The sequence below is a fragment of the Erpetoichthys calabaricus genome, chromosome 1, assembly GCF_900747795.2.
Source record: "Erpetoichthys calabaricus chromosome 1, fErpCal1.3, whole genome shotgun sequence".
NCBI lineage: Eukaryota > Metazoa > Chordata > Cladistia > Polypteriformes > Polypteridae > Erpetoichthys > Erpetoichthys calabaricus.
In genome coordinates this window covers 292,830,913-292,846,060 of record NC_041394.2, presented here as the reverse complement: position 1 = coordinate 292,846,060, position 15,148 = coordinate 292,830,913, and the positions used below count along the sequence as shown (strand labels likewise).

General features: G+C 38.6%; 1 protein-coding gene across 4 annotated transcripts in view; it reads left to right on the top strand.

Moving 5' to 3' along the window:
• Nucleotides 1-15,148, top strand: part of anks1b (ankyrin repeat and sterile alpha motif domain containing 1B) — a 1,280,504-nt gene that overhangs the window by 1,135,694 nt on the left and 129,662 nt on the right. For all 4 annotated transcript variants that reach the window (XM_028816795.2, XM_051924626.1, XM_051924632.1 and 1 more), the window contains one exon: nucleotides 4,176-4,328. In XM_028816795.2, the coding sequence (XP_028672628.2) occupies nucleotides 4,176-4,328 (153 nt within the window). The remainder of the gene's footprint in view (nucleotides 1-4,175; nucleotides 4,329-15,148) is intronic.

Below are 15,148 nucleotides of genomic sequence, written 5' to 3'. Positions count from 1 at the left end.
TTCCAACAAACTAAAGCAGCAGCCAGGTTCATATTAAAAAAGGATATGGAAATAAAAGCAAAATTTGTACACTCCAACTGTTCACTCATTAAGGTAAAATTAGTTATTTAGTCTTTAATAGTAAGCAAAAGTGAAAAATGAGGAAAGAAGAGTCAACCGTTAACCTATCATGCATGTTTTTGGAAGAGACAGGAAGAACAGGCTGTACAATAAAAGAGGATCCATACACAGGATGCTGTAGATATGGAGCAACAGTGCTGTTCCACTCTGCTGCATATTATATTATATTATATTATATTATATTATATTATATTATATTATATTATATTATATTATATTATACCAGTAACGGCGCACTGCACGATAATGTGCAGCGAATACACTTAACTTGAGCATTCATAGTTTTCATCCTCTTTCTCTGCACTTTTAGCATTCGTTTGCTCAGAGGTTGATGCGCTTGCTGCTTCCTGAGCAGCTCTTCTTTTCTCCACCTTAGTGGTCCGCTTCTTCTCTTCTTTTGTCAGCATCTTTTCATGTTAAAATTGATTAAGTCAGTGTTTGTGTTGCAATTACTTAGTACGTTTTTTACTTAAGCTGGCACTTAAAGACTCTAAAGCCTTTTATGTAGGGACACACACACATACATATATCACTTCCTGGGATCCAATGTGTAGGTTTGATTTCCAAGAACAAATTACTAAGGGTTTATTGTGATTGTGAAATATGAAATATTAAGCATAGAATGGTGGAATTAAACATTTTTGCCTCAAGAATGATTTAAGATATGAAGAGGTAAGGGAAGTGACAGCGAAGGTGGTAGGGATAAGAATGGCACCTGTACACAGGCGCTGCACAGCCTGCCTGCTGCCGAGAGTTGATTCTACAATAAAATAAAAAGAGGGATAACCTTGAAGGTCTATCATCATTCCGGAAGCGGATAGTAGACGTCACGTAGTATAAGTGTAGCAAATGTCATGTCAATAGGTCAAATGGTTTGAGAGCTACATGCAATTTAAAATCCTGGACAGACAAATGGTCAGCCACGGTAGTGTATTATATAATAATATCATATTTGACAAAGTACCCAGTGTTACCCAGGCGCATTTGTAGAATGGGTTAAGGAAAGGAAGCAGATGTTTGTGTTTTTTTTTAAATAGTGACCCTGTTTTTATTGCTAGCTGTACCATCCACACTGCCTCTCTATCAATGCAACTGCTCTCCTGAGTGAAGACTTTGTTCTCTTTGGATCTGATTGGTTTCCAAAATTGCTGGATTGTAATCATTAAACCTGTCATATCCGACGTGTCCTCTTAGTTCACGGTGGGCAGTTTGTAGTTCTTAAATTGTGAAGAAAAGCCAGCAAAGTAGAGGTTTTATAACAACACTTTGATTCTGCCTTGTGTTATGCCATACTTCCACTCTCAATTAAACCTCACCCAAAACCTCATACAAAACTCAATACACATTTGCAAGTGATTCTGCAATTACAAAACTCAATAAAAATTTACTGGGATTTTCAAAGTTTTTGGGGGGATGGAAAATAAGGCAAAGTGTTCCCTAAAGCCTTGCACTGGGTTCTTTTCTGCAGCTGCATAACACATGTAATCCATGGCACGCCTTTGGTATCAGGCCTGTTTGTGTCTCTTGTTGACATCACTGCAGATAAGCATTGTGCTTTCTACATGAAGACATAACATTGCACTTACAGGAGAACACACTGTATGGAAATCACTATGAAACCTACTGAATGCAATTCAGGGTCACACATGAATTGTGCCTGTCCTGGCAACATGGTGTGCTAAGTAGTAACCAACTTTGGACAGGACATAAGCCCACTAACAAAGAACAGCAACACACATACACCGATAGCAACTCAAACAGCATAAATATTGTTGAAAATACCCATATAAATGTTGGGAGAGCATGCAGCTGCACACAGACAGTAACCAAATTAAAATTTGATTCATGAAACAGTGCCATCATGCCATCCTTATTTTAAAAGTCAGCAAATGTGGAATTGCTTTTCACAAAATCATTGTTGATAGTGATAATGGACCAATGGGATACACATGTAGTTATCCAGCAATGGCACCCTCTGACAACAAAATGTTCTTACAATCATTTTATGAGCTAGCTCGACCATGTGGAAAGGCTTCTGCTTTGTTACATTACTAAAAACTATAAAAATAATGATGACAGTACTTTTAAAACAATTACCAAAGCAACACTTATCTGTCTTCTGCAATACCTTTTAAGCTCTTACAGACATATAAAGTGTGTATTGAATAAGCACTTGCCCCTTCTTCATTTCCTCTTATTACTGCAAGCTTTTGACACTAAACATTTTGTGGTCTTCAGCCAAAATCTGTTAACAAGTCAAGTCAATTTTTAATCATGCGTACATAGTACAATGAAATTTGTACTTGCATATCTGCTCAGAATAGTCAGCAAAACCACAATACAAAGTAAATCTCTTTATTATAATAAAATCAACCTGGGACGAGACATGACTTTTTCAGACAGATACTTTCATGTCCCTCAAGACAAGACTTTGCGCCAAGAGATTTAACCATTGCCGGGGCCGGAAATAAAAGACAAAGAGTAGATGACAAAGTAGAACGTCGCAAAGAATTCAGAAACGTTGGCACGATACACAAACGTTGGCACGATACACATGCAGAGCAGGTTAGAGACAATGAAAGTACTAAAATTTGAAAGTCTCAAAAAAATGATAGTAAAGATCGCATTAGTGAAAAACAAATGGAAATTGTTACTCGGTAAAATAATGGAACAGCAAAAAGAGATCGAATATATTGTTCGGATTCAAACTTTTAAGTTGGAGACTTGTAGATCGTATAATTCATGTTGCCATTAGGGAAAAGTAGTGTTTCTTCCTAATGAAGAGGTGTATCTGCGAGAATTAAAAGATTTGATGTTTGGTGAAAGTGAAATCCATATACGCGAGCTGCAGAGATGTGAAGCGGCTGACACGTAGCACAAGCCAGGGGGTTGGTGAGCGAAGCAAGCAGGGGGCAAAGCCCCCCTAGTAAATAAAATAACTAGATTTAGCATACAACATACATACAATTGTATATAATATATTCAATGTGTATTATATATTTATACACAATTTGTTATGCTACAGTATTTGAATTATTATGATTCATTGTTCAGCAACCTTAAGAGAAACTGTCCCTGAATCTACTGGTGCAAGTGCCAATGGCCCTACCAGAAAGGAGGAGTGAGAAAACTGGCTGTGCAGGATGACCGAGGTCATTAATAATCCTGTTTGCAGTGAGTGTTGTGCAAGTCCTGAATAGCAGGCAGTTGGGTGCTGGTGTTACAGTAGTCTGTGCCGCCACCGCTCTCCGCAGTGCTCTGCCAAGGTGTGATGAAGTCACTGAGGGTAGAGTCTACTCTGCACCTTTTAGGAGTCAGTGGGAAAGAGTGGATAAATGTGATGGTGTCCTTAAACATTTGACAAAGTAGAGGCTCTGGTAGGTCTTTTGCACAAAAGCTGAAATGCATTATGCATTAAGTACACCAGTGATACTCGCTGCAAGAAATTATGAGCAAATGATAAAATGGTGTGACTTTGAAGATGTATAACTTCTGAAGTTTGGACTCATGTCTGTTTCAAATCAAACAATAAAGAAGAGACTAAATTAAAACTAAAAACTAAATTGTCTAATATGACCGATTTTTGGACACACATTTTCCTGATATTTTACTCTGTTTATGCCTTTTTTTCTTTTTCATCAACTACACAATCCACCTCTTTTTAAAATGTCTGATTTTACTTTTGTTATGATTAATTTTTATAAGAAATTTTATAAGGGATACATTAAAGGTGTGCACACATGCAATCAAGTGACAAGAAGTGAAACAAGTCATAGGTATACATTTAATTCTGCATGTGCTGAGGGGTAAAAATAATCCACACAGTTCAGAGTTACTGGAGAGCCAGTGATTTTTGCAGCAGCACTGAGTGTTGGCAAGAAGCAACCTGCTGCTGCCAGTAACTTTGGGCATGCATGTGGAAGGACAGGAGAAGAAAACATGTATCTTGCAATGAAGTGATTGCATAAAACATATTCTTTAGAATTATTTGTGTAGTACAGATTCTGAAGGCTCTGAGGTGTGTAAAATCAGAACTGTTTTTGCTTCTCTTATAGATAAGACCTGTTGGCTATGACGGTAATAACCCAACTTCAGTAGCTGAATGGTTAGAATCCCTGGATCTGGGTGACTACACAAAGGCCTTTCTTATTAATGGATACACATCAATGGAGCTGGTGAAAAAGATCTGGGATATTGAGCTCATCAATGTAAGTGACCTTCCCTATCATTTTTCTGCTTGCTTGTATGCTAAAGATCTCTGAAGAAGCTTTCAAATTTGAATGCAGCCCATCATGCATCCTCTTTCATTTGTGGCTTGGTAAATGAAAAATGAAATGCAAGACTTCTACTTTGCTGTCTTGTCATCTGTCAAGTGAAAATGGGAAGAAAGAAAAATAGCTTGTAAAATGTATTGCAGGCAAAAAGCAAAAGTGTGTTTCTTACTTTAATGGTATGTCATACTTACAACACCTTTATTAACCTTGGTTAGAAATTGTTAGTAGAATGTTTCCCGCAGATGCCAGGGGATAAAATGTAACAAACGCTTTGGAACAAGTTGTGATTCATAAAGCTGACTTTTGGATACTTTCTATTAGATTTAGATGAACAAATAATATGACTACTTAAACCTTAAGAGACTGATAGAAATGAATTGCAGGCAGGCAGGCAGACAGACAGACAGGATTTATAGCTCTTTTTCTATCTTTATCTATCTAACTAACTGCATAGTTGTGTATGTATTAAAAAATTGAATGGTTGTTCAAATGCAAGAAGCTAGAAGGGTGTATTTGAATAAAATGTGGCTTCTGTTCTGTGAAATTGTGAAACCACACGTTGGTTTCAATTCTGTCCTGGTTTGCTCTGTGACCTTGAGCAAGACACTTGACATGACTGTACTAACACTATATTATCTGTAAACCTTATTTGGAATATTCTTTAATACTGCATTTTATTCTACAATCTATATTTGACCCTACAGACTGATGTACTGCAGAATTCGATTTTCTGTTCAGGTACAACTATTTAATCCATTTATTAAATGGCATATTCAGACTATCACCTATTCTGAACACATTATCCCATCAAGAAAGAAATGTTTTATAATATATTATTTACTTGACACTTTTACTCAAATTACAACACTATACAAACATAGCATAGACATGCTTCATCTAATTTTGGGGCACAGGGGCTAGAGGCCTATCTTATCAGAACTATAGGCATGTCAGGAAACAGCCCTAGAAAGGACAGCAGTCCATCACATGAGCAATTCAGCCATTTGGGCAACTTTGGAGTCAGAAATGGGGATGTGTGATGGAGACCAGAGTACCTGGAGAAGAATCCATTCAATCATAAGTAGAAGGCAAATTACTCAGAGCTGCACACTGCCCTAGTGGCATGCTGGATTTTTCTTTGGGACCATTCTTTGTGAAAGTCATCAGTCCTATAGGTGAATCTTTATTTTCTAAATAATAGCAAAAGCAGCATTTTTTTGCAGGAGTATATGGTATTTACTTTCCTGGCGGATGATTTATTCTTTGAAGTTTAGTGACTGTCTGAACAATCTGCCTGTGTAATTAGTTTCTGCCATGTGTAAATATGTCAGACCATCAAACAAATGCTTGCATTTCAGCTTCCTTACAACACCAACAGGCTGACACACAACTATTTTACAACCTCTGCTCAAAAATGAAAATAACATAATTATCTCAGACCATCAAACAAATGCTTGCATTTCAGCTTCTTTGCAACACCAACAGACTGACACACAACTATTTTACATCCTCTGCTCAAAAATGAAAATAACGTAATTATCTGACAGTATGAAAATTCCAAGGTTGCATAAACCTGCTTTCTAAATTCAATTTAAACTGGCACGGGGAGGTCATTTGTAAATGCCTACTTCCATATGAAACTTTCTTTGCAATCATGAAAAATGTAAGACTGAAAGACTGCAATTAACGTCAGTGTCACACTACTTATTTAGCATTTGTTCATATCCTGTGGTGTCAGCTGCACAGTTATACCACACATAAGTGAAACTCAGCCGGCAACACTTTTACACATAAGTGTCTCTAAGAATGCAATTAATCAGTCATTACCTGCCTAACTATACCATGTCAGGACATTATTACCATATACTGCGCTTACAGGGTAACAAGAGTAACAGTAGAGGCCAGTTAACATTCTCGTTCTCATCCCATACTTGACTGTATCCTAACTTTTACCATTACTTGAGTTATACTCTACGTATGTATTAATTATTGCCTAATAACACTGTAGTTAGATGAAGAGTTCCTAACTAATTACAGCATGAGAAACCCTAAATGTAAAATCGTGTCATATTCCAAAGTTTGTCACTTTGTGGGGAAAAATAACAGGGAAACAGTGTGGGAATATCCATGCTAGTACCCAAAATGTGACAAATGGATTATATTTCAGGTAATATTGATGAAACGGTGCTTATCCATATTTGACATCTGCTGCATAGGCAGACTTACTACTACTCAGAATTTCACATGCTGCTACTGTACATATTTCTGCCCACAAAGGCTGAAAGCAGAACGAAGTTCATTATTTTTTTTATTTATATTCAGTTACCAATAACAGATTTGTTTTTTCTCCTGCATGCCTTTTAAATTGTCTTTGTTGATGACAAACTAACACACATTGTGTTCCCCAGTGCCGGACTCCTTTTCCTACGCTGTCTTTTCCCCAACAACCACTTTAACAAAACCAGAATAGAAAGCACAGAAGGCAGTCTGATTCTGTTCACAAGCACTAATGCCATCTAGTGGCAAGCTTCAAACTACAACAGAATGCTTTTAACATTTTTTCTTAAATCTGTTATTAGGGTTTAGTCATGTAAGGATGGCAGTTAAAAGCAGCAGGTTTAGTGTTTCCTAGCTACTATGTTTAAGAAAGAAAAAGACAGAGGAATGGGATGTGAGTTAACACCAACATATAAATGATGGTACAGGTCACAAAAATGTGCAAAGCTTCCAGCACGTAGCATTAAAGTAATTTGAAGCGGTGACATGCAATGTTTTAAAAATGATTTTTAATGTTATTGCATTTAATGTGATACGATTTGATAACTTTAATACATGATATACTCTAACCTGCTGAAGATGCAACCCCTGGCCCTGTGATTATAAGTTTAAAAGTGCTTGGTGTGTTTGTGTGTGTCCTGCGTTGGGTTGGCACCCTACCAGGGAATGGTTCCTGCCTTGTGCCCTGTGTTGGCTGGCTTTGGCTCCAGCAGACCCCCGTGTCCCTGTGTTTGGATTCAGCGGGTTGGAAAATGGATGGATGGAAGTGGATGGATGGACCAAGTCATAGTGTTAGATTAGTTAGTCAGCAGCTAGCCTGCCATATTTACTCCACTTTGTCAAAAACCCCACAAAATGTAGTAGTGCTGCATCCTTGTGGTCCCAATCATTTTTACTACCCTCAGCTAAACAAGCAATATTTACATTTGTTTGATGCCAAATTGCAAGATTTGGGGGGGGTTCTACTTTATCACAGTCTAAAGTTAATTCCACACTGACACATAAAAAGAAAGAGAACATTTTTGGTTTTTGAGCCTTCTTGATCTAATAAGTCATAAAGTGAAGAATGTGACGGTAAAAGACCTATTAATGCTCTTAATTTGTTGTAATGCAGCAATTTTCTACTGGGATTGTACTAGTATTATTATTATTAATGTTATCTGTCCCTCTCTCCATTACATAATCCAACATCATCCACTTCTAGGACTCTGAAAGGCCAGCACATCCTCCTAGCAGCATCAAGTGCAAGGTTGGTATCCTGGATGGAGCGCCAATCTATTGCAATCAACCGTCACACTGGGCTCATTCTGAGTTGTCAGTCAACTTTATCTGGCACGTTTCTGGGATGTGTGACGAAAGCCTACATGTACACACACACGCACACACACACATGCACACAGAACATACAAACTCCACACTAAGTCCCCAGCAGTATTCACCAGTGCACCACTGTTAATATTTTTATGCATTTATTTTTAATATAATTATTTAGTTATTTACAAATATCCATACTTTGTGACCACTAGGGGGAGTCACAGACTCCCTAAACTCTAGACACAACTGCACTAACAACTTTCCTACATTCAAAAGGCATGTCTTTATTTTGCTTTTTGTGCCGTAAAATAAAGTCTTCTCCAGCCAAGTCATGAGTACATTATTAAGAAATTATTCTTTTGCCTCCACTCTTCCCAGATGAGCTTTGTCCTTCTCTTCTCCAGATTCCAACTCCTGCAGCTGAGTTAGTGGCATCCTTTTTATGCTGGACCCAGAAGTGCTTCAAGGACATGTGCACTGTAGCCAGGAAGCACATCTGGGTCAGGGGACCCTCTCCCAGCAGCTCCCTGCACCCAAGGACCCCAAAAGGGCTTCCCATCAGAACTACATCTCCCATGTAACCCTGCGGTTATCCAAACATGAGCCATACCAGAGGGATGCTGCTACTGTATATATACATTATATACTGCATGAATGTTTTATTAGAAAGTACAAAGTTAACAGGGAAAGAATTTGGTCATAATTAAAACCCAGGAAGCTTAATACTGCACTTAATCCCTACTAGAAGGTAAAAATGATGATGTATGTGGAACTGAAAAAGAGAACTCTGTCCATACTTATCAAGCATCTCTGAGAAGTAAAAAGGTCCAAACTGGCTCAAAAAACAAGTGACTCCATTTTGGCCCTAATCTTTATTTATTTTTACATATTATTTGATAGATTGGTTATATTATTTGTCCTTTTTTTGTCCTGTTTATGCTGAACCCAAGAGTAATTGATTATATTATTTGTCTTTGTGAATCTATATCCTTGTTTCTATGTTTCTCCTGCTGTATGAATCTGGATTTTCCCTTGGGATTAATAACGTTTATCTAATCTAACCTACCCTAATCTAATCTAAAAGCATTTTATTAGTTTTCCTAATTTAGGAAAGTACTCCTAACTCTTTTAGAAGAGCTTGTGAGCTGTCCTAATTTACTAGGAGCTGCGGGGAAATGGAGTTCAGGCAGGGATTGGCACTTTCTGCACAAGGCATAATGTTTTGGAAATTCTGGACAGCAATGAACTTGTGAAAAGATATTGATTTGACAGGGATGGAATAATTTTCGTAATGAATTGTATGCATCACACGAATGCTTCATCTATGCAGAGAAGCTGAAATGAAAGTGTCAGTAATGTTATGTTTTTTTGTCCACTGAGAAAATGCAGCTTTGCAATATTAGTGATTTGGGTATGTCATGACCACCCATTTCTTACATTTTGCACCAAAATTTGAGTACACATACAACGTGTGAAGTATTATGTAATTTTATACATAGTTCCACTGTTCTACATGAGGTAATGTTAAAGTAAGTTGCACTCATACAGGTCCTGGAGTCAATGGTGTAATTGATGGCACACACATAAAGGTCATTACCCCAAGTGTGGATGAGTAGGCAAGCGATATCATGGATGGATGGATGGATGGATGGATGGATGGATGGATGGATGGATGGATGGATAGATAGATATGGAAACTGTATTAAAACATTAGAACAACCTAGATGAGAATAGGCCTTTCAGCCAAATAATGCATGTCAGTCCTATCCACTTAATTCTTACAAACTAACATCAAGTCTACTTTTGAAAGTCTACCATCTACCACACTACTTGGTAGTAGCCAGCACATTACACTGAAGATAGACAACAAAATGTCCCACAGGTACACTGATCCACAATCCCCTGCAATATTCGCATTACACTTGACAAGCCCAGGAAAGTTCAAAAGATTCCTGGAGCATTGGATAAACAGAGCCTTGCAGAAGCTAAGGGGGGATATTGCAGAGAGGCATGACGCATGACTCTGAAAGACAACTGGGAATACTGGGAGACTGAACATGACTTCCTTTAGTAAAGGTGCAGAAATAGCCATTGCTAGTTTCAGTAGCTGTTATTTTACAAGTTCTTCCTTGTGGCCATAACTGTGGGAAAGTGATTCTTCTGAAAGTACAGGTGTGGATCATTTGTTATTAAATAAACGTGCCTGTTATTGGGTTTTACTGTCATTTGGTGTGTGTCTCCTGATCTTTCCATCTCAGTGCTTCTTACAGTATTATTCTTAATATTGTTGCCAAGTGGCTACAGTTATGTGCAGCTTAGTGCAATATTCTGTCTTATTGTGTTTTGTTTCTTCTTCTCCTACTAATTTTTGAATATTAATATTATTATTATCATCTTTGTGGTGAAGCTTTAGAATTAGTATTGAAAAACTACAAAACATCCTGAGTTCCATTTTGTAGCTCGGGGTGCTGTAAAATCATTACTATCAATAATTCTGAATTGTGAACTCCTGTCCCTTGCTGAGAGTGGGTGTAGGGCGCCTCATAATCACTTCTCATTTTCTACTCTAGGGTAGAAGAAATTCTTATCCTAGTCAGACTTCTCCTAGAAGTAATTCTGAGATCTTATCCTAGTCATACTTTTCCTAGAAGTAATTCTGAGACGCCAGATAGGGCTGTGGCATAGGACTATGAAGTAAAATCTGTTGGATGGTAAAATTAAACAAGACTTTAAAAATAACATTCATGATTTTTCATTTATTGTATGTGTCACGGATCTACTTTTTCTGGGTTCAGTTGCTTCACTGGGTTGATTTGAAATGCATCATTAGTCAGTAAGCTATAAATTGAGGATTAGTTTACTGTCATTCACCAATGTGTGGCTTAATGGCTGCTTTGAATGTGTACATTTACTCAGTGTGAGTGGGTTTTTCTCTGGTTATTCCGATATTCTTTCCAAAGACAGGTACAGTATGGGAAGTTAATTGGCAACTCTAAAACGGTCCAGCATAAATCAGTGTGTATTTGTTAAATGGGCCCTGTCGAGGGTTCCTGCCTTGTGCCCAGTACTACAACAAAGGTACTTGGCCTCCCATGGTCCTGAATTGGACTAGCCAGATTTGCGAATGGCATGTTATTCATTCACTTTCTGAATTAGGCAGGGGTGCCAGTCCATCACAATGTGCAGTCATGCAAACAATCTATCTTACTAAACTACAGTTAATTTATGCACGGCGGATACACCGAGGCGCATGCGCACTGTGGCCTTTGCGCCCGCCCCAGAGTCCAGAGTCAAACGCAGCGGCTTCCCAAAACACGGCGGTGCCCGCCCCAGAGTCAAACGCGGCGGCTTCCCAGAGTCAGTAGGTGGCACACAAATAACACAATGTTCTGCGCCGTGGCACCCGCCCCAGAGTCAAACGCAGCGGCTTCCCAAAATGCGGCGGCTTCCCAGAGTCAGTAGGTGGCGCCCAAACAACACAACCTGTGAGTGCCCCCGCCCCAGAGTCCAGAGTCAAACGCAGCGCACTACACTTGCTCTAATCCACTGTGCCAGTAATATAGATAGATAGATAGATAGATAGATAGATAGATAGATAGATAGATAGATAGATAGATAGATAGATAGATAGATACATCACATGACGGTCACAGACTCTAACCCAGCGGCTTCCCAGACTCAGTGGCTGGCACACGAACACCACAACCTGTACACTAAACCTGCTGTGCTCCACTCTGCCAGCAGTCGGTGTCAGCAAAGGCAACGGAATCACATCTCCACAAAACGAGACCGCCTTAGTACAGATATGCTTATTTAATTAAATGACATTTCCCCAGACGCACCCACCCTCCATCATATGTCATCCATCCAAATGATTTATGCATGACGGACGCGCCACAGTGCGCGGATAAACACAATGAACGAGTGCGCCCACAACGTGCTTTTGACACAGCACAGGCAAAGGAGGCACGTATCCAAATGGAGGGAGCTCAACGATTAGTCATACAAACAATGAACGAAGGCACCCACACAAAGAAACCGCTTTAGTTCAAATAGGGTTATTGAATTAAATGGAAACTTTACCATGCCTACGACCTGTGAACTACACCTGAGGTAAAGCATGCACGCCACCATAACTAAACTTGCTGTGCTCCACTCTGCCAGCAGTCGGTGTCAGCAAAGACAACAGAATCACGTCTCCACAAAACGAAACCACTTTAGTACAGATATCCATCCATCCATTTTCCAACCCGCTGAATCCGAACACAGGGTCACAGGGGTCTGCTGGAGCCAATCCCAACCAACACAGTGCACAAGGCAGGAACCAATCCCGGGCAGGGTGCCAACCCACCGCAGTAGTACAGATATGCTTATTGAATTAAATGACATTTCCCCAGACGCACCCACCCTCCATGATATGTCATCCATCCAAATATCGGACGGAACAGAAACTCATTGCCATTCTTGGATTTCCGATTCGCTAGCGAATCGTGGGCTTACTTGTGACATTCACTAATATACAGAGTCCTCAGTCTTGTCTGCATGTCTGTGTAATGTGCGAGGAAACCAGAGTATCCAGAGAAGGAATTGACTTAATTAATGTATTTAAGAAATATTTTAAAAAGCTTAGACAAATCTACCTAATTTGGTTTACTAGTATTTAACTCATCCCTAAATATTGTTGGTATTTTGTTAAAAGACTCAGACAACACTTGAGATGAAGAAGTGATTTCATTTTGTCCCAGATTTCTACTAGAAACCTTTTATGTAGGTAATACTTTTGAAAAATGAAGTGACATAAAATTCACCTCTTTTCTGAAATCCATAACCTCATAGTATGTGCCCCTACCAGCCTAACAGAGCCAATTTAATCTTCCATCCTCCTTTTCATTGCCTGAAGTTACATTTTACTCCAAGGACTTATGGAGTCCCATGGTTGTTAAAATTACATCTCCATGCTTTATGCTGTTTTCACACGTTGGTTGACACCCCCTCTAAATATGCTAGTTTTAGCTGTCAATGTGCCACTCTCTAAAGTTTCCCTGAGAATATGTAGCAAGCTTGGAAAGATTTGATGCCCTTCAGTTTCCATTTTTTGATGACATAGGTGTGTTATCTAAACCAAACAAACGCTGCCCACCACTCACAAACCAGGTATTCCAATGTGTTGGTTTCTTGGCAATTTAATGCTTCAAAAACCCACAGTGAACAATCTCAGATTGCTGAATGCACACCATGAACACAATTTCAACTTGAATGCACTTCCCCACTTGTTCCATACTCACATCTTCTGCAGACAGTACATTATATTTGCCTAGTTAAAATACTGGCTTTTTAGAATACATTTTTATACCTAGCTGGATTTCTTTATGTTGTATTTGTGTGTTTTTTTTTTTTTTGTCACCTGAAAAAGTGCCATCTGGTTATACTGGCTTCGGTAAAAGAAATACACATATACATCACTAACAGTGTTATGTTTTAGAAAACTAAAATTTTTCTCTATTGTAACATTTTAGATATACATATTTATATGTGTACAAATGATCTCCTCTATGCACAGACAAACTAAAATCACTTGCTGACCTGATTGATGTATGCTAGAAAATGAAAGTGTGGAATCTTCATTACTTCCATACTGTATGTGACAGTTCTCCTTCCAGCCTTGTGCCTGATGCTGCTAGGACAGGCTCTAGATCCACCCCACCCTAACATTGAATTAGTTGTGTACCATGAAAGGATGGATAGAAAATTATCTATGCACTAAGTCAAATATGTGCAGGTAATACGGTTTGGAAGTCAATTGTCTTTTTTTTCTTTTCTATTGTGATGCACCAAATTTACGCAATGTGCAGACCAGGGAATTGGAACTCTTCCATCGTAGCTATTGTTGAATCAAAAAGCCACCCAGGACAGTATCCATCTTTGACATTGTTGATTTTCAGTAAACTTTTTAAGACTTGATACATACATATAGACTTGGCTATCTATTGTTTTGTATTGTACCTTCTTCAACTGGCATTATTACACTTTAATAAATACCATGTTTCTTTTACATTTCTATATTTTGTCTTTATAGGTAGAGTCACTGAAATAGTAAAGTAAATATTCAGGCACCTGCTGCAGGGAGATTGTCATTTTCTCTGACTTGCAGGGTTATTAGGCTGAGAAGGACACCCCAATAGGAAGAATATGCATAGAAGAAGTAAAACATAAGTGGTTGATAAGTGGTATATAAATAAAATGTGTATGTAACTTCATGTCTGTGGTCAGCTATAGGGTGTTTTTGTAATGAAGACATAATATTCTCAGACCTGTCCTATCTTATTCAAAAGTGTGTAGGGCCAGGGTCTAACTCCAGATACAATATTTGGAGAGACCATTCACACACATGCATGTACTTGTACTATCCTAGAGACAATTTGGAATTTCAGGTTAACCTGACCTTCATGTTTTCAGAGATGTAGGTGGAAACCCTAAGGAGACAGAGATAGACAAATGCCACAAAAGCAATGACCACTCACATGGTTTGAACCTGATGGATCTACTCTGCACTGTGGCCTAACAGTAAGGAGACCTAGGTTCATGTCTAGGAATGTTCTCCCCTTGTCCTTATGGGTTTCCTTCCACAGTCCAAAAATATGCAGGTTAGGTGAACTGGCACTGAGAAATTGTATGTTATCCCTGTGTTGTCCAGGTGTTGTTCTTGCCTTGTGCCCAATGACTGCTGGGATAGGTTCCAGCTGCTCCACAACCCTACCCTGGATATGCAGGTTAGGAAAACTGACCGATGGATCCATAAGGCAGCACTGCTATTCTCTGTGTTCTCTGCCACTCTTCTTTTAATCATTTTTAATCACATGCAATGTTCTAAAATAAGACTTTGAGAGTTGTATTTTCTTCTGTTTAAAACATGCATAAATGGTTTTGTCATTTTCCTAATGTGTGTGCAGTGAAATAATCTGAACACTGAGGTTTTAAGTGTATACTTTTTTCCTATAATTACATTTTACATATTTTAACATAGATTAATGCTTAGTGAAATCTCAAACTGCATGACTCACCGATCAAACCTAACACGTTCCTAGTTACGTGATCGATATTTTAAAATCATCAGGCAGACCCAAACAATTCTTTTTTTATTATCTGGTTAGATAGCTTGCCCA